This window comes from Suricata suricatta, chromosome 5, assembly GCF_006229205.1.
Source record: "Suricata suricatta isolate VVHF042 chromosome 5, meerkat_22Aug2017_6uvM2_HiC, whole genome shotgun sequence".
NCBI lineage: Eukaryota > Metazoa > Chordata > Mammalia > Carnivora > Herpestidae > Suricata > Suricata suricatta.
The window spans coordinates 135,034,892-135,060,567 of NC_043704.1; the positions used below are offsets into that span (position 1 = coordinate 135,034,892).

A 25,676-nucleotide genomic window follows, 5' to 3' on the forward strand; every position below is an offset into this window, starting at 1 on the left:
AGGGGGTGTGGAGATAAGCCATGGAAGTAAGTGCAGTCATGGATTTGGTTATGCTTAAGAAAATGAGGGGCACTTGGGGGGCTCAAGTGTTTGACTCTTGATCTTGGCTCAGATCATGATCCCTCAGTTGGTGGGTGTGAGCCCCACATCAGGCTTTCAGTGCAGAGCCTGCTTGGGATTCTCTCTCTCTCTCTCTCTCTCTCTCTCTGCCCCTCTCCTGATCATGCTCCCTCATGCATGCTCTCTCACTCCCTCTCAAAATAAAGAAAATAAAAAAAAAAAAAAAGAAAGAGAAAGAAAAAGGAAGCAAAATACCATTCATTGAGCACCTACTTATCTAGGACTGTGCTTAGTGGTATAAAGTGTTTACACTGGAGGTTTTGCTTACTGTTGTGTTACCCATTATTATCCTATACTGATGAGGAATTAGCTGCCCAGACAGGTGAAGTAAATAGAACAAGAGCCACACTTGCCAGGGGTGGCAAGGTTTAGATCAGAACCCAGATCTTTATCTTCAAAGGTAAGCTACAAATGTGAGGGGCCACTTGTCAGCCATTGACGATTTTCAGTGGTAATGGAGACTAATTCATTCAGCCAATATTAAGTGAGCATCTAACCACATGTTGACCACTGTTACAGAAAAAGGGCAGAGAGTGCATTTTGGAAACATGCCAAACCCAGAGAAAACGGGATAGTCTTGATAACTCTGTAGGCTCTACCCACTTCAGAGGCAGTTACAAAGAAAGAAACTAACCTTTCTTTTTATTTCCACCATTAGAGGTCTGCATAGGCCACTCCATTCACCTTCTTTCCATGTATTATCTGGCAATAGGCTCAACCAGCATTCACAGCCACAGCTTCAGGAGGCCGGGTCATAAACAGAAAGCAATGGAAAGTGCTGTGTTATTGCCTGTAATGGCCGCACTGCCCAGGCTCTCTTTGTCTGATTCTACGGCTTGCCGAAACTAAGGAGGGACAGAATGGAGAGCCGGTCCAAAGTGATTCTGTACCGTATCATTTACACTGTACTGCTAGTGATATTTTTAATTGGTAATCAATTTCTTACTGATATACGTAGTTTCTCATTTCTAAGCAAGACAGAATACTCAAAGAAAACAGCAGGTATAGACAGAGCTAAGATTTTCAATATTATGTTTACAGACAACCCAAATGTCCAGGATAACTCCTGTTATCCAAATCCTGATATAGCTGTTAAGTAAATTATAGTCATTTTCTAAGCCTTAATCTTTTAAAAGGATTGCCTAAATAACATGTAATAAAAACAACACAAGACCTCAGTATGAGAGTTTCCTTATTGTCCTACTGTAAATCATTTCTAGACCTACATTTCTTTGACAGAATATCGGAAATGACAGTGCTATCACTGTCCTTCCTTCCATTTTTTCCTCTCTTCCTCCTTTTCTTTCCTTTTTCCTCATTTCTTGCTTCCTTCCTTCTCTCTTTCCCTCCTTCCTTCCACGTACCACCACAGATACAACAAACTCATGCTTATTTTTCAAGAGTGCTTCAAGTTCTGAAGAATATCCATTAACACAGCTAATTACATAATACCCATTAACACAGCTGAATTCCTAAAATAATGATTTTGTTCCATTTTCATTATCTATAAGTCTGTTTCTTTTACCCACAGAATTAATTGTGGTGGTAAAATGTGTTTCTCTCTCTGTATTCCTGACTAGCTTAATAAAATAATTTCTTAAAGTACATCACTTTTCATTTTAAATGTAGCTTTAAAAAACAGGTTAACAACTGCCTACATTTAACTGTAGATTTTATGTGCTATAATATTATATGTCATCCACTACCAACATTATAGGCTTAGCGGAATAAAATAATCATTGATCTTTTTCATACGAATGCTATTAAGAAAAACGATGTAAACTTCAACTGATTAAAATGTTACTTAAGATGCTTTATTAAAACTTATTTTAAAGCAATTTTTCTCATTAAGACTTGACAAATCTGGAGAGGACTTTATTTAATCCCCATTACAAGGATAATTTGCATGCTAAGAAGAGCCTGAAGAACCATGAGACCCAGAGAGACTCAGGTGGTCTAGAGTTGCTGGGACCTGTGGGCAATTATTTCTTGCAGATCTGCTGTACAAACTGCTTCCTACACAAATCAGAGTGGGAAGAAACAGCAGGAAATCAGGATCTTGTTCATCGTGTTTATTTTCTGTAAACATCCATAACAAATGGAGATGGCAGCAACTCCCAATTAAAGTCTGTGTGATTCTTACACATCTCTTATGATTCCTTGATTAAAATATCCCACGACAGGAATTCAAAGATTTAAAGGATGCAAGTATGTGATTAAAGAATAGGAGAAGGTCTCTTAGGAAATAACAGAGGGGTATCATTGTTGCTACTTTCCCAACTTTCCAAAGCCAGTACCATATTCTTGAGGTTAGTTGCATTCCAGGAAATAAGATATATGTGATAATTTTATTAAGCCACAAATAACCCAGGCAGCAGTGAGTAGCATTACTGCCATTTTACAGATGAGGTAACAAAGGTACAGGGAGACCAAGTAATTTCCCTATCCACATATATTTAGTAAGTAATGAACCTAGAATATAAACCCAGCAATTGCACTAGGTATTTACCCAAAGGTTACAAAAATATAGATTCGAAGGGTACATGCACCTGGATATTTTTAGCAGTATCATATCATCAACAATAGCCAAAGTATGGAAAGAGTCCAAATGTCTATTTAATGATGAATGGATAAAGAAGATGTGGCATATTGGGGCGCCTGGCTGGCTCCATTGGTACAGCATGTGACTCTTGATCTCAGGGTCATAAGCTCTAGCCATATATTGGGTGTGAAGTCTATTTAAAATAAAGATTTAAAAAATGTAGAGGCACCTGGGTGGCTCAGTTGGGTAAGCATCTGACTGTTGGTTTGGGCTCAGGTCATGACCTTGCAGTTCATGAGATTGAGCCCTGTGTGGGGGCTCTGTGTGCTGATAGGGCAGAGCCTGCTTGGGATTCTCTGTTTCTCCCTCTCTCTCCACCCCTCCCCTGCTTGTACTCTCTCTCTCTCTCTCCAAATAAATAAACTTTTAAAAAATTTTAAAGAAGATGTGGTATATATATATATATATATATATATATATATATATATATATTGTGTGTGTATATATATATATACACACACACACACAATAGAATATTACTCAGTCCTCAAAAAGATTGAAATTTTGCCATCTGCAGTGATGTGGATGGAGTTAGAACGTGTTCTGCAAAGTGAAATAAGTCAGAGAAAGACAAATACCAGACAATTTCACTCATATGTGGAATTTAAGAAAACAGATGAACATAGGGAAGGGGGAGAAAAGAGAGAAGGAAGCAAACCATAAGTGACTCTTAAGTATAGAGAACAAAGTTATGGAGAGAGGTGGGTGGGGATGGGCTAAATGGCTAATGGGTATTAGGAGGGCACTTGTGATGAGCACTAAATTGTACACCTGAAACCAATTTTAGCATATATGTTAAATAACTAGAATTTAAGTAAAAAACTTGAAAAAAAATTTAAACCTTAGTCTCTGGTTCCCAAACCCATTGTCTTCAGCTCTACGGTCTTGCTCTCCGATATGTGGTCCATGACAGGCAGGGTCAGCTTTACCTATGACTTTGTTAGAAGTGCATGTTCTGATTTAAGTGCATACAGACATTTGGGAATCACTCTACACTACCACAATAATATGAATAAAAGTTACATATATTACATTATAGATTTCTTTATAGCTTTAAAGTATATACACATATTACTCAACCAGGGGCAAGACAAGGCTAGAAGGCAAGTAAGAAGAATGTTCTGAAAGAGCAAGAGTGTATTTGGATGTCACTAGACAGTGCTCCGCTTGCAGTTTACAAGAGAGTATGAACACACCGTACTCTTGGAAGATTATGAAGGGAGTTGTCATGGATTCATGTCTCCAGAAACTACTTAGTGCATGACATCATGGAACTTTGCTGAATTTGCCTAGGAAGGGTTGTCCAACCACATCAAAAAGCTATCTTACCAAAAATGACACTAAATGCCCTTTCTGAGACTATAATGAAAGAAAGCCATTTCATAAGTTTCCGTTTATATACAAGAAGGAATCTTGGCAAAGCAACTGTTCAGCATCAGAAAATATTTAGAACTCCAGTCTCTCCTACTGAATGCTTTAAATAACTCAAAGACCAAATTTAATTAATTTGTATCAAATGCAAAATTGGATATAGCACTTTTATAATAAATGCAAGTTAGTTAAAAAACAATGAAGTAGGATAGAATTTATTGGGGTTTTTTTTCAAGTCTTTGACTTTGTCCAAATAAGAGCCAGCTCATTAAGGGGATCAATCTGTCAAATTAGTAGTATCGAATTTGCTACTTAAATTATTTAAAATATGTTGGTTTCTTGTGCCTACCTCCTCAGCTACATACAAGCTTTATTCTTCATTTATTCTACAACATTCTACAAATATTTATGAAAGGTCTGTTGCTTGCATCTCTGAGGATGCCTAGTACAATACTGAGCTATATTAGTCACATAATAAATGCTTAGTGATTCTTGAATTAAAATAAAATTTATTCAGGTTCTCCAAATTAAGATTAATTTCTTGACACAAAGAACTGGATCTTGGTCATTGTTGTATCTTCGATACTAGAAACCTGACAGTAATAGAGTATTTACTGAATCGGTGAATGAGTACAAGGTTGTAGAGAACTAGGAAGTTACCATGCTCTTGAACAGTACCATGAAATACATTAATTCCAATGAGAATATAATGCCCATTTTATGGCAATAATGTGACTAGTTTATATCATAAAATGTAAATTAATTGGGATCCTTATGTCCTAAACACCTTTCAGTTCAATTTAATAACAATATCTATTATTAAAATTTCCAGTTTATATTCACTTCCTACTAGTTCATATACCTTGTGGTTCAATATTGTCAACTAGCACCCAAGTTGAAACACAACATTTATGTATTTACATAGGTTTCTTGTATTTCCCAAAGTTAACTCCTATTTAATATTCACATTATCTAGACCCAAAATTTATGAGAACAAAGTTCACAATTATCAAATATGCATTAATGATTTTAGTAGCATAGTTCCTTAAGGCAGGTCCTTAAACATCAATGCTTCACAGAAAGACAGTTTTTAAAAAGGGTATAGATAAAATATGGGATTTTCTTATAACACGTGTTTTTTTAGAGCATCTCACATCCATAATATTTTTGCTTATGTCATTCTTAAAAAAATAAAAAAAAAAGAAGTTACGAATACAGATATCCTCAGGACATCCTCAGCCATTTATTCTACCACTTTAGCTACTCAAAAATACAACTTGCCAACACCAGTTAAAAATAATGGCCACCAACCAGCCATATAAAGAAAGCAGCTTCTATTGAAGAAGTCCAGTGTACTAAATATGGAATTAGATAGTAATTGTAGAGCTAATTACCATATTTATAGTCAAACATTGAGGCTGGCAAGAAGATCAAAAGATGTGATGAGAAGAGAAGCAACCTGGAGTCCTAGTATTTCAAAAACTTAAAATGTGGGAAAGGAGACCAAAATAAATGCAGAATATGAGGAATCACATATGTAATTAACACCCCCCCAAACCTGGAATTGTCTATTAAATATAAACAAATTTCATCTCTTATCAACTTTAAATCTTTGGAATGATTTCAGGAGCCAAAATTCAACTTGGAACAGTTTGCTTCACTCCTGTGGTGATTATTTTTCTTCAGGATGTTCTTTTAGGTTTACTTGGCTCTATTAAGAATAAAGCTAACACCCCTCTCCCTGTCAACTACGGTAAGGGTCTTTTTAACTAGTTAAAATCAGGACAGACAGCACAATACACAGATAAGAAGGAAGTGGCTATATTTATATATTTTTCTTTATTAGGCATGAAAAGTTTTATAAGATGAATTTTTAAAAATCCTTCAAACAGCTTGCAGGTGTCTGCAAATGATAAACTATTTAAGATAACATATATTACATATCGTGCTTTCAAAAGAATTCTGAGAACATGCGCTCATGTTTAAAAGTTCACATGTTTACCTCTCACAGATTCCTAAAACTTTTCGATGAAGTTGGAAATTAACTAGTGTAGGGGTGCCTGGGCGGCTCAATTGGTTAAGCATCCAACTCTTGATTTCGGCTCTGGTCATGATCTCTTGGTTCGTGAATTTGAGCCCTGCATCAGCCTCTGTGTTCAGAGTGTGGAACCTGCTTGGGATTCTTTATCTCCCTCTCTCTCAGCCTCTCTCCCACTTGTGTGCCCTCTCTCTCTCTCTCTCTTAAAATAAACTTAAAAGAAAAAGAAATTAACTAGAGTAGCACAAGGCAAGGAGTGTTTGCTCCTTATGTGGACTTACGGGCAGTTTCTGAGAGTGTATTGGCTTTAAACAGTAGAAGACATCATGAAAACTTGAAGTTAAATAGTCGATTGGCTCAAAGGTTGTTGATGTTGTTGATGTGGGTTGTTTTCCTTTGTAAGGAGTATGTTATAATTTCCATTTTTATTTCTGATGAAATATTTTTGGGCTCTTACAATTATCTTGACAATTTAAGTTTCTTTTAAAGTACAAAAGTGAAGACAAATTCTGTGACTAAGGGCATATAAAATATTGTCTCATTTATATTCTAGCTTATATTATTTTCATTCAGCTAAAATTGAATAGATTCATCAGATATACCACATAGTATATATGTGATCACTAAATTCTATTATGCGGAAGAAATGCTTCTAAGGTTTCATCTGGATCAGTAAGCTCAACAGTCTGGATTTTTGAGGGTTGAGGGTGATGGGGAGAGGCACCTACAAGTTATTACTAAAACTATTTAGAATCATGGTATTTATATAGTAAACTGAATGTATAGACAAGTCCAGTTAACCAAGTTTAAATTAAATTGGACTTTTTAATCTCATTCAGAAGTTTTATGATAGATATGTTTTAGTGGGTTCAATGATCCTTACACCTAACATGAAAATTTTCCTAAAACTCAGAACCCAGTGGTTACCTAGAAACTACAGCCATTCCTTGAAAAATACAGACCTTTTGACAGAAAATTAAGTTATCAACTTGACATTTTAAATTTGCTAGGTGGACTAAGGAATTGTAGATAAGGTTGACCACATCTGAGAAATAATCAAAGGGAAGTGTTTGAGTGGTGATATTAATTTGCCCAAGACTCTACAATACCATCCCTTCTCAACTATGACCTGATATAAGCCAGAGCACCATCACAATCAAATTGCATTACAACTGCTATTAATATAGTAAGCCTCCAAAATTGTCCTTAACTCTTTGACCTTCAATGAATATCCATGTTTTAAACGCTAATGTCTTTAATAAGTAAATCTGAATTGAATTGTAGGAGTAAGTTGTCAAGCTTGGTCAATCCATTTTCTGATTGACAGTACAATCTCATCTAAATAGTAGAAAGTTATAAGAAGTGATGTGTTAACCTTTCTACTTGGATATTAATCTAAATAGTTCTACTAGAAGTCTCTGAGCAGCCTAATCTTAAATGTGATATAGAAGTCTCAGAGTTGGGAACGTGTTGATCAGGAAATACAGACTTGTGTCTGACTCTAGCATATCTAATTATTAAGACCAGTTGGGTCTTAACTAAACATTGGTAGCATAAGTTACAATTAAGTATTTTCCCAAAGACATTTGCAGCTTAAAAAATTTGAACAGTTTTTTTTAATAAAGTACATAGAATATTGTAAATAACCATGTACTGATCACCTAGAATGAAAAACTAAATAATGACTCTGCCTTTGTTACAGACACTTAACTTTTGTGAACAAAGCTTTAACATTATAGCTATATTGAAGTCTCCTTTGTTCCCCTCATCAGTCCTATTGTCTCCTTCTCACTCCTTCAAACTCTCTGTGAATAAGGATTTGATATATATTTTTCCACTTCATGTTGTTAATATGCTATAAATCAATCTCAATCTCTCTCTCTCTCTGATTGCCATGTGATTTGAAAATATGCACATATATGTGTTTCCTCCCCATCCGACCTTTTGTTTTTATGATATTTCCATATAAAAACAATTCTTTGATTTCAAACACCTCTTAAGATAGATTTGTATGGCTCAGTTGGTTATGTGTCCGATTCTTGATTTTAGCTCGGGTCATGAACTCACGGTTTGTGAGTTTGAGCCCCATGTCGAGCTCTACGCTGACAGCATGGGGCCTGCTTGGGATTCTCTGTCTCCTTCTCTCTCTGCCACTCCCCTCTCCCTCACCCCCCTTGCTCAATGGCACTCTCTCTCTCTCTCTCTCTCTCAAAATAAATAAACATTAAAAAAAGATACATTTGTTAAATAGACCTCAATATAAATCCATTTCCCTATTGATATTTCTATTGGCTGTTAGGCAGTTGTTTTGTATGGCTGTTTCTTCTAGCTAATAAAAACATTGCTGCAATGAATATCATTGAATTAAGTCTTAAGAGTTTTCCTACACACTTACATTCAGTATTTTAAGTCACGAAAGCCATGATCCCCAGTCAGAGGCATGTATATATATGCATAAACATAAACATCTATATACATGTGTGTATATATATTTTTCCTTTCTTCAAAATTCTAAATGTCTTACTATGATATACATAGTAAGATACTACTTATCTATGACTTTAGATAAGTAGAATTAAAAACAAACTAATTCTAAGCTCAAAATCATCCTATTTTATTTCTCTGTCCTCATTCTGAACTAGGAACTCAAAGCCAGAGTATACCAATAAAATCAGATAAATAATCTAAGAGCTAATTAAGTGAAATCTCCAAATCAAATTAGTATTTTTAATTTTTTTTCTTTTTAGCTAAAAAAAAAAACATACAAAAAAAACCAAGTAAGGTTATCGGGGGGCAAAACAGCCAATCTTCCCAGAGACCACTGTACATAAGCACAATCTATTTGATTATATAAATGCTGTATAATAGAAAATGCCAAAATGAGCTGATTACCTCTCTTTTATATTCTTCCCATCACAAGTTCCTAGGAAAGCATGGAATATTGCTTTTCAATGTAGCAGGTGACAAAAGTCACAAAGTACTGAATCAGTAAGGAAGGCACAGATGTTCTGAAGAGCACAAGGATGTTTTGGTCAAATTCATTGTTTTTTCTGTGTGATTCCCTTTGAAAACTGCTCTAAAAATGTCTCTAACCTACTGTACTACTAGACTGTTATTTATTCTAGTCTCTAGTTTTTAAAAAATAATTTGGAATTAGGCATCAAAGTAATACAGTTAATTTCTTATCCTCTTATATAGTCACTTCAAAGTTCTTTTTTCTTTCTTTTTCTATTTTTTTCCTTTTTACCTTTAGTTCTTTAAAATCCCTGAGCAAAGTCCACGAAAGGAAGCTCAAGAATTAAATAGTAATTCTACCTCTTTCATATTTGTCCAAGATGAAATGTTCCATGAGGGGTTAAGCTTCAGAGAAAGGCAAAATGCAAATTATCTTACTTTTGACTCTACTACTGTCTTGATTTATGAGTTTCAGAGAGAGTCATTTACCATTGCTACACCTCACCAGGATAAGGGAAATTGGATAGCACGAATGGAATTTGGGTGAAAATTGTATTTGTGACTTTCTCAACTATCCATCGTTTGAATTATCTAAATACCAGCTTCAAAGTCCCCATCACTTCCTAGGTATAGATGAAATTCAAATCCTTAACAATAAGCGTGGAACTTCTCAATTCTCTCTGCCCAAGGACCAGCTTTCCTCCACATCAATCACAGGCCAAAACTCTTGTAAAATATAATAAAATGAATTCTCAGAAAAAAATTTAAAAAATTACAAAATATAAGTCATAATTCTTTATTGGCTTCGACAGATGTAAAATTCCTCTAAGCCCCTATAGAAACTTTTAAATGCTGCTAACTCTCCATTTCTGTACTTCTCATGGACAAGGAAACAGGTTTTGGACCAGTATGGGTTTGAGAACCATAATTTGGGAAGCACTGAGTCATGAAACAATTGTCTTGCTGGCAAAAAGTTCTCATTCCTTTGACTGAGAGTAATGAGAAATAGCGTTCACTTTGCTCTTTACACTTGTGTTGAGAGGGGATGTGTGAGAGACAACTTTCTCAAAAGACACTCTGAAAAGATTATTCCTGCACCTGTACTAAACTGTGAAAATGAATTTTCCTACCAATTTTGGCCACAGGGTAGAATACAGTGATTCTCAAGATTTAAGGGGCAAGGGAATCGCTTTGGGGAAATTGTTAATAATGCTCATTAGGGTCCCAACACCAGAACCTCTGATTCAATAGACTTCCTTAATGCCTACTATTTCTATATTATTTTCAATTTTTAACACCTTTACACCCTCACATGAGGTCAACAACATGATTCTTCTAGTTCTACAGATGAGAAAATCTAGACTTAGAGTTTCACAATAGGTAAAGTATTACACATAGAACTAAACATTTTAAAGTCTAAGTATTTTTTTCTCCTTATGTGTGCACATGAGTCTTTAGTCGTAAGAAGCTAAATTATTGCTAGAGTAGGAATGGATTTTTTAAAAATTTATTGCCATTTAAAGTTATTTACCCTCCTGACAATGATTGTCCATCTATGACATAAATGTTTGTGTGAGTGACATAATGTGAAGCCCCCATTTTGCACTAAATGATCTTTTCCATAGTTGTCCAATCATGGCCAGATTATTGTGCAAGATATAACTTACATATCTACACATGTCTTAGAATTACGTCTTCTAAGGAATTACAGATTACTTAATTAATAAACTAATATAAAGCCAATGCTCTGGTAGCTGATTAAAGAAACTACAACTGTTTTCAGGCAAGAGATCAGTTATCTTTGTAAATCTGGCCATGATTTGGTCACTATTCGTGTGATTTGGGGTAAATTATTTTATCTCTTACCTAGAGGTTTTCTTACCTATGTTACTCAGATAGTAGCTATAACATGCAAGACTCCTACAAAATGAGATTTTCTTAAAAGGTGGGTGTAAAATTGCCTTCCTTAAGAGCCCTTGTCACTCAGTTCATGATCAATATATATTTTTTATTAAAAACCACTGTATTTTGTGCATTATATTTCTATAAGAGTTCCAGGGAGCCTGAAGTGGCTCCTAAAAGAAAACTTCCCTACAGGGTAGATGACATATGGTGTAGGGTCTCTCTCTCCCCCAGGGGAAGACTGACTTACAACCACTGCAGAGAGCCAAGTACAAAGCTAGGTTGTAAGTTGTCAGAAACACTGTGGTAAAGAGTCTGGCAAGTGAGGGTGGTAAATCAGATGGCTCTAAAAACCTTTTCTTGTTAGGGCCATCATGCCAAAATATCACAAACTAGGTGGCTTAAATAATAGAAATGTATTACGTCACAGTTCTGGAGGCCAGACATCCAAAATCAAAGTGTCAATGTTCGGGCTGTGAGGGAAGGATCTGTTTTAGATCTGTCTTCTTGGCCTGTTGATGGTGTTCTCCCTGTATTGATGTGTCTACATTTCCCCTTATAAGAACACCAGTTATACTGGGTTAGGGCTCACTCTAACAGTCTACTGATCTGGTCTTAATTAATTACATCTTCAATGCCATCTTCAATGACCCTATTTCCAAATATGATCACATTCAAAGGTACTATGTGTTATGAATTTTGGGGGGACCCAATTCAAACCATAACATGATTTAGTGATTAGTATCCTCATGAAACAGAAGTCATGGGTCTCCATTTTTTCCCTTATTTCTGCCACTTACTACCCAAGAAACTAGAAGTCTCTCAGCTTACCCGTAAACTAAGTGAGTTGGAGTAGAAACAAATTAACTCTAAAAAGCTTATTTCATTTTGGGAAATATCTACATCAAGTGGAGAGCGGGGATCTCCAAATGAGCTGCTGGATCCCATAAACTCAGAGCTTAGACAGGCTCTTATCCAAGTCCTCTTCTCCACACAGAATCACAGTTAGTAAGAAATTCAGACTAGGAAACAGGTCAGACATGCTCTCTGCAAGAGCAAAGTGTCAGCTCATTATGATTAGATTGATTCATGAAGGAAAATAAGCATACGATGTATATTAAGCCACATCTTTAATGAAAGAAACATACATATGTCTATGTCTGGAAAAATAGATATAAAATTAATTGACCACCCTGATTGTCACTTAAGAGAGAACTGAGGGGCAAGGGAGGACTAGTCAGGGAAACTGTTGTTGTCGTTTTTACATTTTGAATCATAGAAGAATGCGTTACCTGTTCAAAGAGTACACAAGGATTAAAAGAGGAAGTATTTATGTATTGTGTATTTGTTTATTAGCCTTTTATTTTCAAGCTGAGAAATTCTATATTTAAGTCATTTTGTGTTTTGGAGTCTTTATAAATAGCTTGAATTTTACAGCTTTTGGCTTCACAGGAAGCTACAGGGTTCGGCAAATAAGCTTCTATATTTCAGTGTGAAAACATAAAATGAAAAAAGACCTCATAAGCAGATGTTTCTTAAGAGGGTTTTGCTATACAAATATGACACATGTAATGCACAGAACTGGCTAGCAATCTGCTACCTCTGTCTTCAAAGGACAAGGAACTTAGCAATCAATACTATATATACTATGGCATTATTCACCTGAAAAATTTCCATACCCTCTACCAGTTGTGACTAAGAAAGACAGTCTTATTTTTTTCTACTCATCATTTCCAGCTGGCTGCCTATTTTAGGGACAGCAGCAATTGTAAACATTTAGTAAGAGCAGTCACTAACATATAAACTGGATTTAATTAATACCTCTAAAAAACAAACACAAGTGTGGCTAACTATTGTTTCTCTAACTCCTACACTCACTGAGTGATGGGAGGCATCTCCATGGTGGAACAGTTTTACAAACTACAGAGCCACAGAGGAAAGTGATAGTAAAGAATATTTTTTGGAAGGAAAGTAGGCCAAGTGTGCCAATATACGTGGTAGTGTTTCCATTGTAAAGATGGAGGAAATGAAGATCTTGAAAGCTCTATAGCTAGAGATAACAAAAACCTGAATCTGACATTTCTTCGCTACAGTTCTGTATTTTTGTCACTCACCTATTATGATATTATAACCGTAAATTTAAGCCACAAGTGTAGAAAATGTGTTACAAACACTTAATGCTGCCCTTTTAAAGTCAGAAAGTGCCTCACCAATATTTTATGGTAAAAATCCTCTTCGGAGTCACGAAATAGCTGAGGAATACTATAAAAGACTGGTTTTAGAGGACATTCTATAAACAACCACTGTGATTGTGTTTTTTATTTATTTTTTGAGAGACAGAGAGAGACAGCATGAGCAGAGGAGGGTCAGAGAGAGAGGGAGACACAGAATCTGAAGCAGGCTCCAGGCTCTGAGCTGTTAGCACAGAGCCCAACATGGGGCTCGAACTCACAAACTGTGAGATCATGACCTGAGCCGAAATCAGAAGCTCAACCAACTGAGCCACCCAGGTGTCCCCAACTACTGTGATTTTAACATCACTGTTCTTTCATATAACCAGAGTAAATAAACACATGAGCCAGCATAACATTATGGATGTAAATTAAGGGGATGGTTTGATGCTATGCTTACTTATATTTCCTAATAATCCCTTAAATTAATAATTTTGGTTAAATGGAAATAATCTAATGTATGAAAACAGTGAGGACTTAGATTTTTTAAAATTGAGACATTTCTATCAGTTCTGTTTCTTATGGCACAACTGTAATGGTTATTTCTTTTCTATTATCTATCATGCATTTTCCCTGTCACTTATCTGGCTGGCTGGCTGGCTATCTATCTATCCATCCATCCACCCACAAATCCAGAATTGTGTGTTCAGTCTTTGCAATGTTCTAGGCTCTGTACTAGGATTACTTTACCAAACAAGATAAATACAGAACTGATCTCAGTTCCCAAATTAAACCTTAACCTTTACCATATAACTTTCCTTGGACACCTCCAAGTAACTTCATGTCCCCTTGAATTTAGGGAGCATTTACATTCAAAGGACTTTATTTAAGCATTTAATTACAGAATCCTTTATAGAATGACTTAAGTACTCCATCTCATTTTTCCAACAAGGGAAGCAAACTGAATAGATAGGGTTACTGCTTGCAGAAACCTTATTGTCTAATGTAGTGTTTTAACATCTAAATATTCACCAGCTGCTGATAGAAGAATGTTTTAAGAAGTGACTAATCAATTTAAATCAATACCATAGATACAAGGACCATTCCTTTCTTCCTCCTCCCCCTTCACTCCCTCTCCTTTTTCTTCTTTTTTCATTCTCTTCCTCCTCCTTATTTTTGCATCTTGATTGTCTGTTACAGTGTCAGACATATAGCAAGGGCTTAGTAAATGTCCAATAAGCAATTCATTGCATAAGAGATTAATTACTTCTTCTTCCTCCAATACTTCAAACTTCCCTAATATCCTAATACTCTTCACACAAACACCAGAACGAAAGTTCCACAACCACAGAAATTTAGCCTGTTAGTTTTACTGCTGAATCCGAAGGACCTAGTACATGATTGGTCCTCAGTCTTTGCTGAATGAATGAAGACATAAAATCCAGGAATATAAGAATTGTTCAGTATTTAATCATTTCCCTGGCTTCCCCTCCCCCTATTCACATTATGTTCAAAATCTGAGGTCCCAACCCAAAATGTAGAACCTGCATTTTAACATGACTCCGTCAGTGATTCATGTGCACCATAAAGTATGAAAAATGCTGCTATAAATCACATCAGTTTCACTTTGCTGTCGCCCGCCTGGCAACTGATAACATCTCTGAACTCCAACTAACACCACACTCAAGTGTCTAGGGTAGTTGTTTTTGAGAAATAGGAAGAATTAGAGCAGAGTTGGATGGTAAGATTTGATCTCTCTTCACTTCACTCCTCCTCCCTGCTTGGCTCTCTCTCCCATAATGAAATCACATCATACAGAGGAGTAACACAGAGTCAACATTTCAATACTAATTTACATTTTTTTAATGTTAAAGAAGATGGAGCGCCTGGCTGGCTCATTAGGAAGAGCTCTCAATGAAGTGCTCGATCTCAGGGTCATGAGTTTGAGCCCCACATTGGGTGTAGAGATTACTGAAAATAAACAAACAGCAACAACAAAAACGACTATTAGCCCAAGTTAATCGAAAGCAAAATAGTCACTCTTCTTTATTTGCCCATCTTTCTGCCTTTTGGTGTCCTATGTGACCTTATTCTTTTTCATGCATCTCCTGAAAGACCCCAACATGTACTGAGAATCGGGCACATGCAGGTGCATTATGTCAGTTTACTCATTTCATCTTTATGCCAACAGGAAACACAGCCATGGAAGGGGGACATAGGATTAGGCTTAGAGTCAGCCCCCAGGAACACATCCCCCCAAAGCTATACATTTTCAACATTTCGAAGGTTCATTATTGTCATAACTACTGATCAGGATATGAAGAAAATCTGTTAGAGAAATGGAAAAAGGGCAACTCTGAGACTCAAGGAGAAAACTGTCAAGGAGTATGAGCATTTTTAATGATCAGCGCCCACTGTAAATAACATCCCAAGTAATCCAAACCCACTTTTCAGCTTCAATCTCCAACATTTCAAAAGTCAGCTATCCCCTTGATCACAAACTGAAGAGAAGTGTAGTCATTCTCACTTTACAGAACAGGACATTGAGGCTCCAAAGGATTCAGCCTCTTGCCCATGATTGCAGACATGCTCAGGTTTTCCGATTATGCATAAACCTTTCTGTTCTGCTATCATGTCAAGTCTGCTGGTGACTCAGCACTGCCTTCTGCCCTCTGTGCTCCCTTATATCACAAGGACTGGAAGCCTGAAGGTTAACATTCCCACGGGTCTCACCAGCAGTATTTAGTCCCGGATCTCACTAAAGAGAGGCATTTCATGGCATTTGGATGAAAGTAACTGGGATTACTGGGCATCTTGTATTTCTGCAACTTCCTGATTCCATCAAAGGAAGCAGAAAAATTGAGAGCCAACAACAGCCTTCTCTGACCTTTGTTTAACTGCCCACCACCTACAAAGGCTTTGTTACCATCTAAATCCTTATATTAAGTCCCTTCCTGTTTGCATGCCTAGAATAGCTGCTATTTTTCTCACCAAACCCTCACTAAGCCAAGCACACAGCCTTCCTTCAACTCTAGTCCCCTCCCTGCCCTTCCACTCTGTACACCGTTCACAAATATTTACTTGTTCAGTGTCATTTATAAATTGAATTATTCCATGGGAGAGGTCATTACAGAATATTTATCACTATTCCTGCCACAAAGCAGCTGCTTAATAAATAGCAGTTGATAGAATGGACCAAGCTCACACCACTTTCTACTATTTCTTTTCCTAAACATCACCTACCTACTTCGAGGACTGGTTCCTTTCAAGAAATGCTGATGTAGAATATGACCACTGGGATCAGAGTGGTCCTAAGCACTGAGACCCCAGTGTCTTAAGAGATTGAGGGGCAGTGTAGGGGGTACATGAGGATTTCACAGAAAGGTTTCTCTTGTCTCAAATCTACTGAAACACCCATGGTTCAACATCCCTAGGTCAAGACAACAGTTTCTGTTGCTATTCTTCAAAAGTTGGCTTTGGGTAGACCAAGGGAGCCTAACTGTTAACTCGAATGGCCTCTTTTATATCCATATCCATGCTCAAATTCGACACCTGTTTCCTTTCCTTTCTAACTGTGCACAGTTTTACAGATGTTTCGTTATTCTTCTTGGCTCATATCCAAACCCAGTGGCTTATGCTCGTGCGGAAGGATAATAATCAGAGATATCCATTTATGTTTTCATGATTTTATTTCATATATATAGTTTTTCCTTCCCTATTCTTCCCCACCCTACTCCCAAGAGACAGGTAATTCCACACAGATAATTCCATCCAAAGTGGAGGAATATGACAGGCAGGCAGTCTGTGATTGCTATGAACTTGTTTTGAAAAGGTCAGAGGTGGGAAGGCTGCTGGGTGGCAGATGGTTAATCATTTTCTTGGCAAAGAGATAATAGTAATTTGGCACATCTAGGCAGAAGGGGCCACCAACAGCCATGCAGAGTTTCTGTGTCTAAAGTTGGAATGTGGGGGCCTAAACAGGCATGCTAACCAGGGGCTGACCATCTATGAATGCCTATGTGGATAAATAGCTTAGTGAACAAGGGTATAGTTTCCCACCAAGAGCTGAATGGATAGCCTGTTAGATTCCAGAACCTTAGCACACCCTGAAACAGAATTAAACTGCATTTCCCTTCATCATAAAATGGGGTTTTGAATCAAGAATAAAATTAATTTACCACAGTAAAAAATTATGCTTCATACACCCTGAATTCCTGGAATGAGATTCACACCTGCTACAAAATCAAGAAGTCAGGTTATTAATTAGAGAAGTGCTCTGTACTCTAACTCTCAGTCCAAAGCCACCTGATTATGGGCTTTGCTACCATTTCTCTTAGTAAGCAGCAAGGAGTGGCTTAATCCTTGGTTGGCCACAGTTTGACCGGCACTGAGAGGAAATAACTTAAATGTGCAGCAACGGAGGGTCTCCTTATTTAAATGGAGCGAATACAAACATAAGTCAAAGTTCATCAGAGAGGAAAAAGAATCAAGTCAAACTTTTGCAGTCAGTCAATGAACCGGCCCATTCAAAACAAGAAGAGCTTAAAAGCTATGCATGAACACCATACCTACCAATCAAAAAAGTGCTTGCTGTGTGTTGAGTGGTATTCTACATTATTTAACACATCCAAGCATTACCACATGACTAAGAAGTAGGTTAGTTTTTAGTCCCATTTTACAGATGAAGATACTGACATACATGGGGTTACGTCACTTACCCAAGGTCATACTGATGGTTGAGTAGCAACTTTGAAATCTGAACGTAGTCAGTCTAGTTACAGGGTCCAGTTTGATCATCACACAATGCTTCCTTTGCCCACAAAAACTCAAATATTTGAATGAAATAATCCCCATAGGAAGAGATTATTAGGTCCACTCTCTTTTAAAGAGGAGGGAACAGTAGTAAAGAGGATAAAGAGACTGCCAAGTGTCTGACAGCTGAGCATATCACTCATCTGTTTTTTTTCTTATGACAAACAACACTCACCATCAATCAAATTAATCATTTTGCTTTTAATGTTTCTCAACTAGCAAATCGAAAGTTTAAAGCCCAGCTTTTTACAGCCTTCCAGGAACTTCACCTCAACTGCTCTAACACTGACATGAGACCGGACTGACAGGATGCCAAGTGGTCTCAGAGGCCAGGTAAAGCACCTTGATGGATTGTCTCCGGGAGTCTGGGAAGCAAGACTATGCCAGGAAGCCACTCAACAGAGGAGCAGAGAAACGGAACCCAGGGGACTTCTGTGCACTCACTTAAAAAATCTGAGAATTTGATGCTGAGCAATTTTTTTCTCTGGTCTTCTTTTGAAACACCTAGGATTAAAAACATCTACTTTGGAAACATGACCTTTATGCAGCTCTGTTTATGTTCCATCAATTTCAAAATAACATTCCCACGGAAAATCCCTCACCCCTATAAGAGCAAAGTGATCATTCTGATTCTCCCCTGACCTTGAGCGAGGACTAGCATATAAGTGCCCCATCTCACTGACCAAAGTCCCGTGACGGAGTATTATTAAAGAAAATAAGACCCACTTCTGTCTCTTGAAAGTAAATGATCTAATTGTGGGAAGATTTTTAAAACTCCATCATGGGAACAAGATGTCACAACAAGAAATCTGTATTATTTAGGTCACTGGGCATTCAATGACCTCCCATCTTAATCCTCTTTGCATTGGTTGTGTTGACACATCCCGTCATTGTCATTGATAAGCTCAAACCTGCATTATGACAAACTGCTGAAATCTGAATCGGATGACATTAGGGGGAACAAAAAGTCACTTTCTGGTTTCTAACCTTTTCAACCCTTATTTCTATTTTCATCATCAGAATACTCTCACTGCTTGTGCAGAGATGATGATGAATATGAGAAATCTGTTCACTTACAAAGACAGGCTAAGAGAGAAAACAGAAGCAAGCAAGTGATTGAGCTTATGTTGAGAAGGCCATCAACAAAGTCCAAAAAACAAAGCAATTTAAGCAAGATTTAACTGAGCGACTGTGACAAGGCAGGAAGGAAAAAGCACACACCAAAACCCCCAAAAAACTCCTACTACCAGAACTGTGGATTGTTTTAAGTTAAGGAGGAAAAAAGTGTTCTGCAAATGGAATGTATCACTATTGCGATTATCAGGGTCCTCTTTATCAAATCAGAAAAGGAGCAACAGATTTGAAAATTGAAGTGCAGGATCCAGAGAGAAGGAACTTGTTTCCGTTTTTAGACATCACCTTGAACTATAATGTTCTCTATACCATATTCATTAAGTTTTCATTTAGATATATTCCAAAATAATGGAATTGTTCATGTTACCCAGAAAGACACTAAAGGGGAGACATGAACTCAAGACCAATCCAACCAGATTAAATCTCTTTTCATTTTCCCTTGAAGGAACCTGGTTCTGGACACCTTATATAACCAGGTAGCCAGCTACTTTGTGGTTCTCAGACAATCCTCAGAACAAACGATATAGTAAAACCCAGGTAATGACTGCCTGGCCCCTGGCAAATCAGGACTAGTCTCATTGCTACTGGGTCAACTTCTCCCCTTTCCGTTCTGCACTGAGGTTATGACCCTGTGGCCAAATGAATTTCTTGTTCATAACAAATCCCAAAGGCTCAGCTATAAAAAGGAACCCTCTAACCTCAAATGTTGTACTGAAACAACGCTGCGGCAGATTCTCCTTTGAGAAGTAACACAACATTTTATAGGAGCATTAGCTCAAGAAAATAAAATAATCCCCTCCATAAAGAAAACCACCACCAAGAAAAACGTACACCCCAGGCACTTACCACCTTAACATACGCAAACGTGACCTTGGGACTTACCGCATTAAAGTTGGGGAAGAGGTTGACTGCGGCTGCAGTGTCAAGAGGAAAGGGAAGGAAGGGTTTGATATCCAGCGAAGGTTGCAGAGGAGGGGCTGGTGGACGGACCAGGGCTGGGAGAGCAGGGCTCTGGCATGTACCACCTGCAGAGAGGAGAGCAAAGGGAGCGATCAGGGACATTGTGCGTGTTAAAAAACAAAAACCAAAAACCACTGAGGTGTCCTTTGAGCCCAAAAGGCCAGCTTTGTGGGTCACTGGAAAATACTAGACTTGGAGTGTAGTGACCTCAACTGGAAACTGGCCAGTGAGCAGATCTGCCATTAGGTGGAGGCAGCCAGCTAAGCTTCTGTTTCCCTCCTCAGACAGAACTATATGGTTGTGTCGTAACAGGGACCGTTCCGAACATTTCAGGCTCCCCAATCTATCCTTCCTTTCCTGACTAAAGCTCTGGGCTGGATCAGCAACAAACCTTTCCTGGAGATCCCTTGGTTCAGAAAGAAAACCCCTCCAATGCACTCCTATCCCTCTTTGAAAACTAACTTCTGCTCAGAAAACACATCAATTCTAAGCGATTATTTTACAGAAATGCTCTTTTCCAGCACATCCCAAACTCTGGCAGCAAGATGACATGAACTTGGCATGGAAAAGAAACTGAACCACAGAGATAGGCAGCCATACCTTACTGCCCTGGCAACTGGAAGATTAAAATGAGCGAACCCAGCCACAAACCAAGCAGTTCCTGAACTGTTCAGCACCCCGCAGTTCTGAGCATTCGAGGACTAGCTGCCTCCTTCCCAGTCACGAGTACATGGAGTTTAGAAGGCCACCAATGAGCAAGCAGTGGGAATATCATGCCAACAAAGACACCCTTTGCATACTAGTAGGCAACCAGCTGTTTGCCAAGGAGCACCCCCCCTCCTCCCCCACCCCCATTACAGGACTCAGTGCACTCAGAAGCTGGAAGGAAAGAAGCCCATCCCAGTGTTCAGTCTCCCATATTTTGGGAACATTCCAAAATATCAATTTGCTGTTAATTAAAGGCTGTTTGAATCCTAGGAAACCGTTAAAATATGCCAGCATTCTTCTAATCTGAGAGGCAAGCAACAGACTGTAAAAACCTGCTGGTGAAAATCCAAGAAGCATTAGGAAAACAAAATACAGTGGGAGTTTTCCTTTCTCACGGAAAAGAACTCTAAGAGACAGATGAGACAAGAGAGGCCCATGTCTGTGCCCCTTTCTTGCCTGTCATTTTGTTTTCAAAACAAAGTAGAGTGAGACCCATAGGAAAAGCTTTAAAAATCTCACAATTGGGGCGCCTGGGTGGCTCAGTCAGTTAAGGTTCAGCTTCGGCTCAGGTCATGATCTCATCGTTCATGAGTTTGAGCCCCACGTCAGGCTCTGTGCTGATAGCTCAGAGCCTGGAACTCATCCAAAGAACCTGCTTTGGATTCTGTGTCTCCCTCTCTCTACCCCACCCTGCTCGTGTTCTGTCTCTCAGAAATAAATAAACATAAAATAGAAAAAAAATTAAAAGAAAAAAATCACCTCAGTTCAGTTGGACACCGACCATCATCCTATCCTCAATCAGTTATCCGAACACAAGGTAAACACTCTAAAATGATTCCCCAATGGCAAATCTAACCCTACTAGACCAGTGGATCTACTAACAAGGTGGGTAACTTAATACCTACAACAGAAGCCATCAGCACAAGATTTAATTAACCATACAGAAAAACCATTAACTCTCCTGTTTCCAGGTATAAAATCAGCTGGAGCCAAATTAACAAAGCCAGTATTTTCCCCCTCTTTTCACTTCCCTCTTAAAATATTGCTTAACAAACAGCAAGGACAACAACAGCAAGTTTGACTCAGCCAACCAATTAAAATAAAAAGTAGTCCAAGTCAGAAAATAGAGGGCAGATGTTAAAACAAACACAGATAAAAGCAAAAAAAAAAAAAAAACAAAACCAAGTCTACATTCACCAGAACACACCATAAACTTGTTTTATTGTCCACCTGTTAGTATGCTGAGTGTGGGCATCTACACTTCCTTAGAGAGAGTATCCATAAAACTTTAGTGATAGGTCTGTTCTGAGTGTAGTATTGCTAGCATTTCTCTTTTGATAAACAGTTAAAGAACCAAAATAAATGTTTGGTCAGCACCTCTTCAGAAAACTCAAAGTAAAATATGTCTTAGTGGATATCAGGGATGGGGTTTATCAAGTCCACAGATAGTAGTGAGCTTGAATAAATAACTTGACATTATTTTTATCTGTGTCACACATCATGCTTTGCAAAAGGTGCTCATTTACATCCATCACTTTGTTTGAGCCTAAAATATCAGAAATTAGGTTAAGGGCTAACATGATATCATAGAGAAAAAATAAGTTGGAAAACATTTTAGCTGTTAATGTAGCTTCCATCAAAACATTCCATTCTTATAAGAATGCAATTCAGCAGGAACATATTTTGTAATTATTTCATGATAAGTCCCCCTCGAGTTCCAGATACCCAAAAAGGTTAAAGAAATAGTTCAAGCTTATTTATTTATTTTATAAATAAATAAGTAAGAGGCACATAGTTGGCTGATTGCTTGGTAAAGTTAATTCCCACCTCTCTTCCTCCAAGATACGTATTTCATGTACACTTTCACGAACACTTACAGGAACCACTGCAGACCTGCTGTCAATGCTACCACTGGCTTTTCCTTAGTAGGGGATGCAAAATGTCAAGGAAGAGTCATAAAATTTGGGGAACTTAGGCAAACTCGTTGAGCCCATCTCTTCCTACCTGCTTTAAGAAATAAAGAAGATGGTTGGAAAGCAGAGGACAAGTCACTCCATACTGTGGCTACTGGCTATGCAAAGACAGGTGTCTCGGACGCTGTGGAGGGCTTCCACACCCCCTTCCCTGGCTCCTGGGAGAGCTGGTAGCTGAGGACTCACACCTGAGATCCTTTACATAAATTGCCTTGGGCAGAGGGTGCTGCCTCACTGCAGCTCAAACTCCTCCAGAGGCCAATCATTAAAGCAGGTGTCTGGGCTTCGCTCCCTTTCCCCTCAGGGCAAGACAACTCTGCAGCTGGGATATCAGCTCTGGACCTCGTCACAAGATCTAGGATAGAAGGGGGCTCTGTTGTGACTGCAGCACAGTTCAACTTTTCACTACCCAATTCTGCATGCTTCACTCCTCACAGATGTTCCCCACTGAAGTCTCAGAGGCCACTTCCAGAAGAACTTGGACAGCAGGGTACGGCTATCCGTGCGTCTAAGTGAAATGCTGAATTGCTTTTTTCTAAAATAGAGTCTTGCCTCTAAATCTATAGTGTGTGGATATTGAGGAACAAAATTGAAGCTACCTCTTAAAAAATTATCTGTGACTAACATTTCTCCTTTTAAAACTTGGATAAGTCCTGAAATATTTCCTCTTACCAATATGTACAAGCTCAGTAGCAAGAATATTATTTGCATATAAGGCAAAATCAAAATTAGCAAATAAAATGTGTTTCATTTGTAAAGCCAATTAAAATATTCTCCTTGAGAAGACAGCAACTTCATTTCCTCATTTTTAAAACAAAAACTATTGCATTTAGTATACAAATATATGTTTATTATTAGTTTCCTTATTATAAAATTATCTTAACAATACTAAGGATTAAAATACCTAATGAATTTATAGGCATTTTTATACATTAAAAAGAGTAGCTTTGAGGGGCACCTGGGTGGCTCAGTTGGTTAAGTGTCTGACTCTTGGTTTCAGCTAGGGTCATGGTCTCAAGGTTCACGGATTCAAGCCCAATGTTGAAAAAATCCACTTGGGATTTTTCTCTCTCCCCGTGTTCTCTCTCTGCCCCTCCCTCTTGCTCTTGAGTGTACTTTTCTCTCGAAATAAATTAATTAACTTTAAAAAAAAGAGATCTTGTTTACCAACAGTGTCACTTCATTCCTTGGAATGTCACACTTCTGGAAATATTGGTACTCTTAATTTGAGGAAATCATTTTGAAGCCTCCATGAGCAGAGACTGAATAAAATGTAAGTGCAGGCCTTTTTTATTTATAGCTCTGTGTATACATATCTAGAACCACATATTTCACAGCCTAGGAAATTTTAACATGCACAGGTTTAACAAATTAAATTTAACAAATTATTCTGATTTCAGAGCAGTTCATATCTCTCTATATACCAAATTTCTAATATACCGTTAAAGTCAACAAATCAAAAATAGTCATGGAATATATATCATGTTAGACATTAAGGTATTAAAGTAAATAAGGTAATTATTAAAGCTGACAAAATTTCTCTGTCCCTTTTTTATGTTTATTTCTGCTAGTTAATATTTAGAATTTCAAATTGAACTATAGAGCCAACGTTAAATATTAGTTTGGTCTATTCACAAGACAGCTGTATAGTTACCAAAGTACAAACTTGTGAATTTGAAAAAATACTAGAGTAACCTATTGGTTCATAGAGTATTTTTTTAAAAACAGATTATATGGCAGAGTGCTACATGGTCGCCTCAAATGTTTGCATTTTTGAAAATCAAATTAAAGATAGATTTGGAAACGTCTGTTTTAATCATTCATACAGTTCTGTTGGAATTCGAAGCCACTGGTTGCTACCTGAAGCACATCATGTCCGAGGCAGCCTCTGTACAGCGCCTAGCACGGGGCCTGGCCAGGTGGCCCTCAGTGAGGGAGGCATACATGTTTCAAGGAATCTAATAAATTCAAAGGAGCTTTTCAAGTTCTTCCAGACGCAAACTGGGCTCTCTGAAAGCAGTCAATGAAGACACTTTTAAAAGCATGTTCATATTATTCCCTTTGTTTATTTTGACCCCTGCAGAAATAAAGTCTTCACCAAGAGGATACTTTGTAAATCAGTATCTTGAAATATTCCTTCAGAGCGCTCAGTGCTCTTTCTGTAATGTAACACTTTAACCTTGAACTTCTGCATTTAATCCATTGAGGGTTTATCAGTCACAGATGTTCTGCCTGACAGCTTAACCTACTGGTTAATCTTTCATTTCTCCAAATGATAAAACCAAAGTTCAACATAAGCAAGGGCTGATGTTGTTAAATATTCAAAATAGTGTATGTTTCAGAGCTGATTTCCTGATGGGATAAATAATTTCTATAGTATCTTTTTCCTTAACCATCAGTGTTATATACACAAACACATATATATCCATACATATGTATGTATATATATTTAATTATGTACTTTCATTAAATACATGCATATTAACTTATATATTAAATATATAAACATAATGTACATTCAACTATCATAAATATAGATATATGTTTCAATAGTGACCTATGATTAAACTACTAAACCACTCAGAATATTCATACCTAACAGGGAAACACCAAGAACATTTTATATAATACCAAGTCTTAAGCAGTTAATTGTGGAGCAACTGCTTTCATACACATGAAACACCACCCATAACCGTTACAGGAGGGAAAGAAAGGTGCACTAGGAATTCTGGGGTCTGTGTGATAATAGGCAAAAAATTAAGATCTGATCCCACTAACAGGAAGTAGAAAATACATGATGGGTGGGGCATAAAGGTAAGTCTTTATTTGACACAAACATTGGCCATGGAGTGCTGTAGTACTGAAATCCGCCAGCCAGGGTGGGTGGGAGTGGGTGTAGAGAATATAGCTACATTTTATAAATCTATTGA

General features: G+C 37.6%; 1 protein-coding gene across 1 annotated transcript in view; it reads right to left on the reverse strand.

The window, feature by feature from the left end:
- The window catches only part of ZNF385D (zinc finger protein 385D), an 848,110-nt gene that overhangs the window by 191,558 nt on the left and 630,876 nt on the right, over positions 1-25,676 (reverse strand). Inside the window, exon 3 of the mRNA XM_029938772.1 lies at positions 19,988-20,130. Coding sequence (XP_029794632.1) covers positions 19,988-20,130 — 143 coding nt within the window. The remainder of the gene's footprint in view (positions 1-19,987; positions 20,131-25,676) is intronic.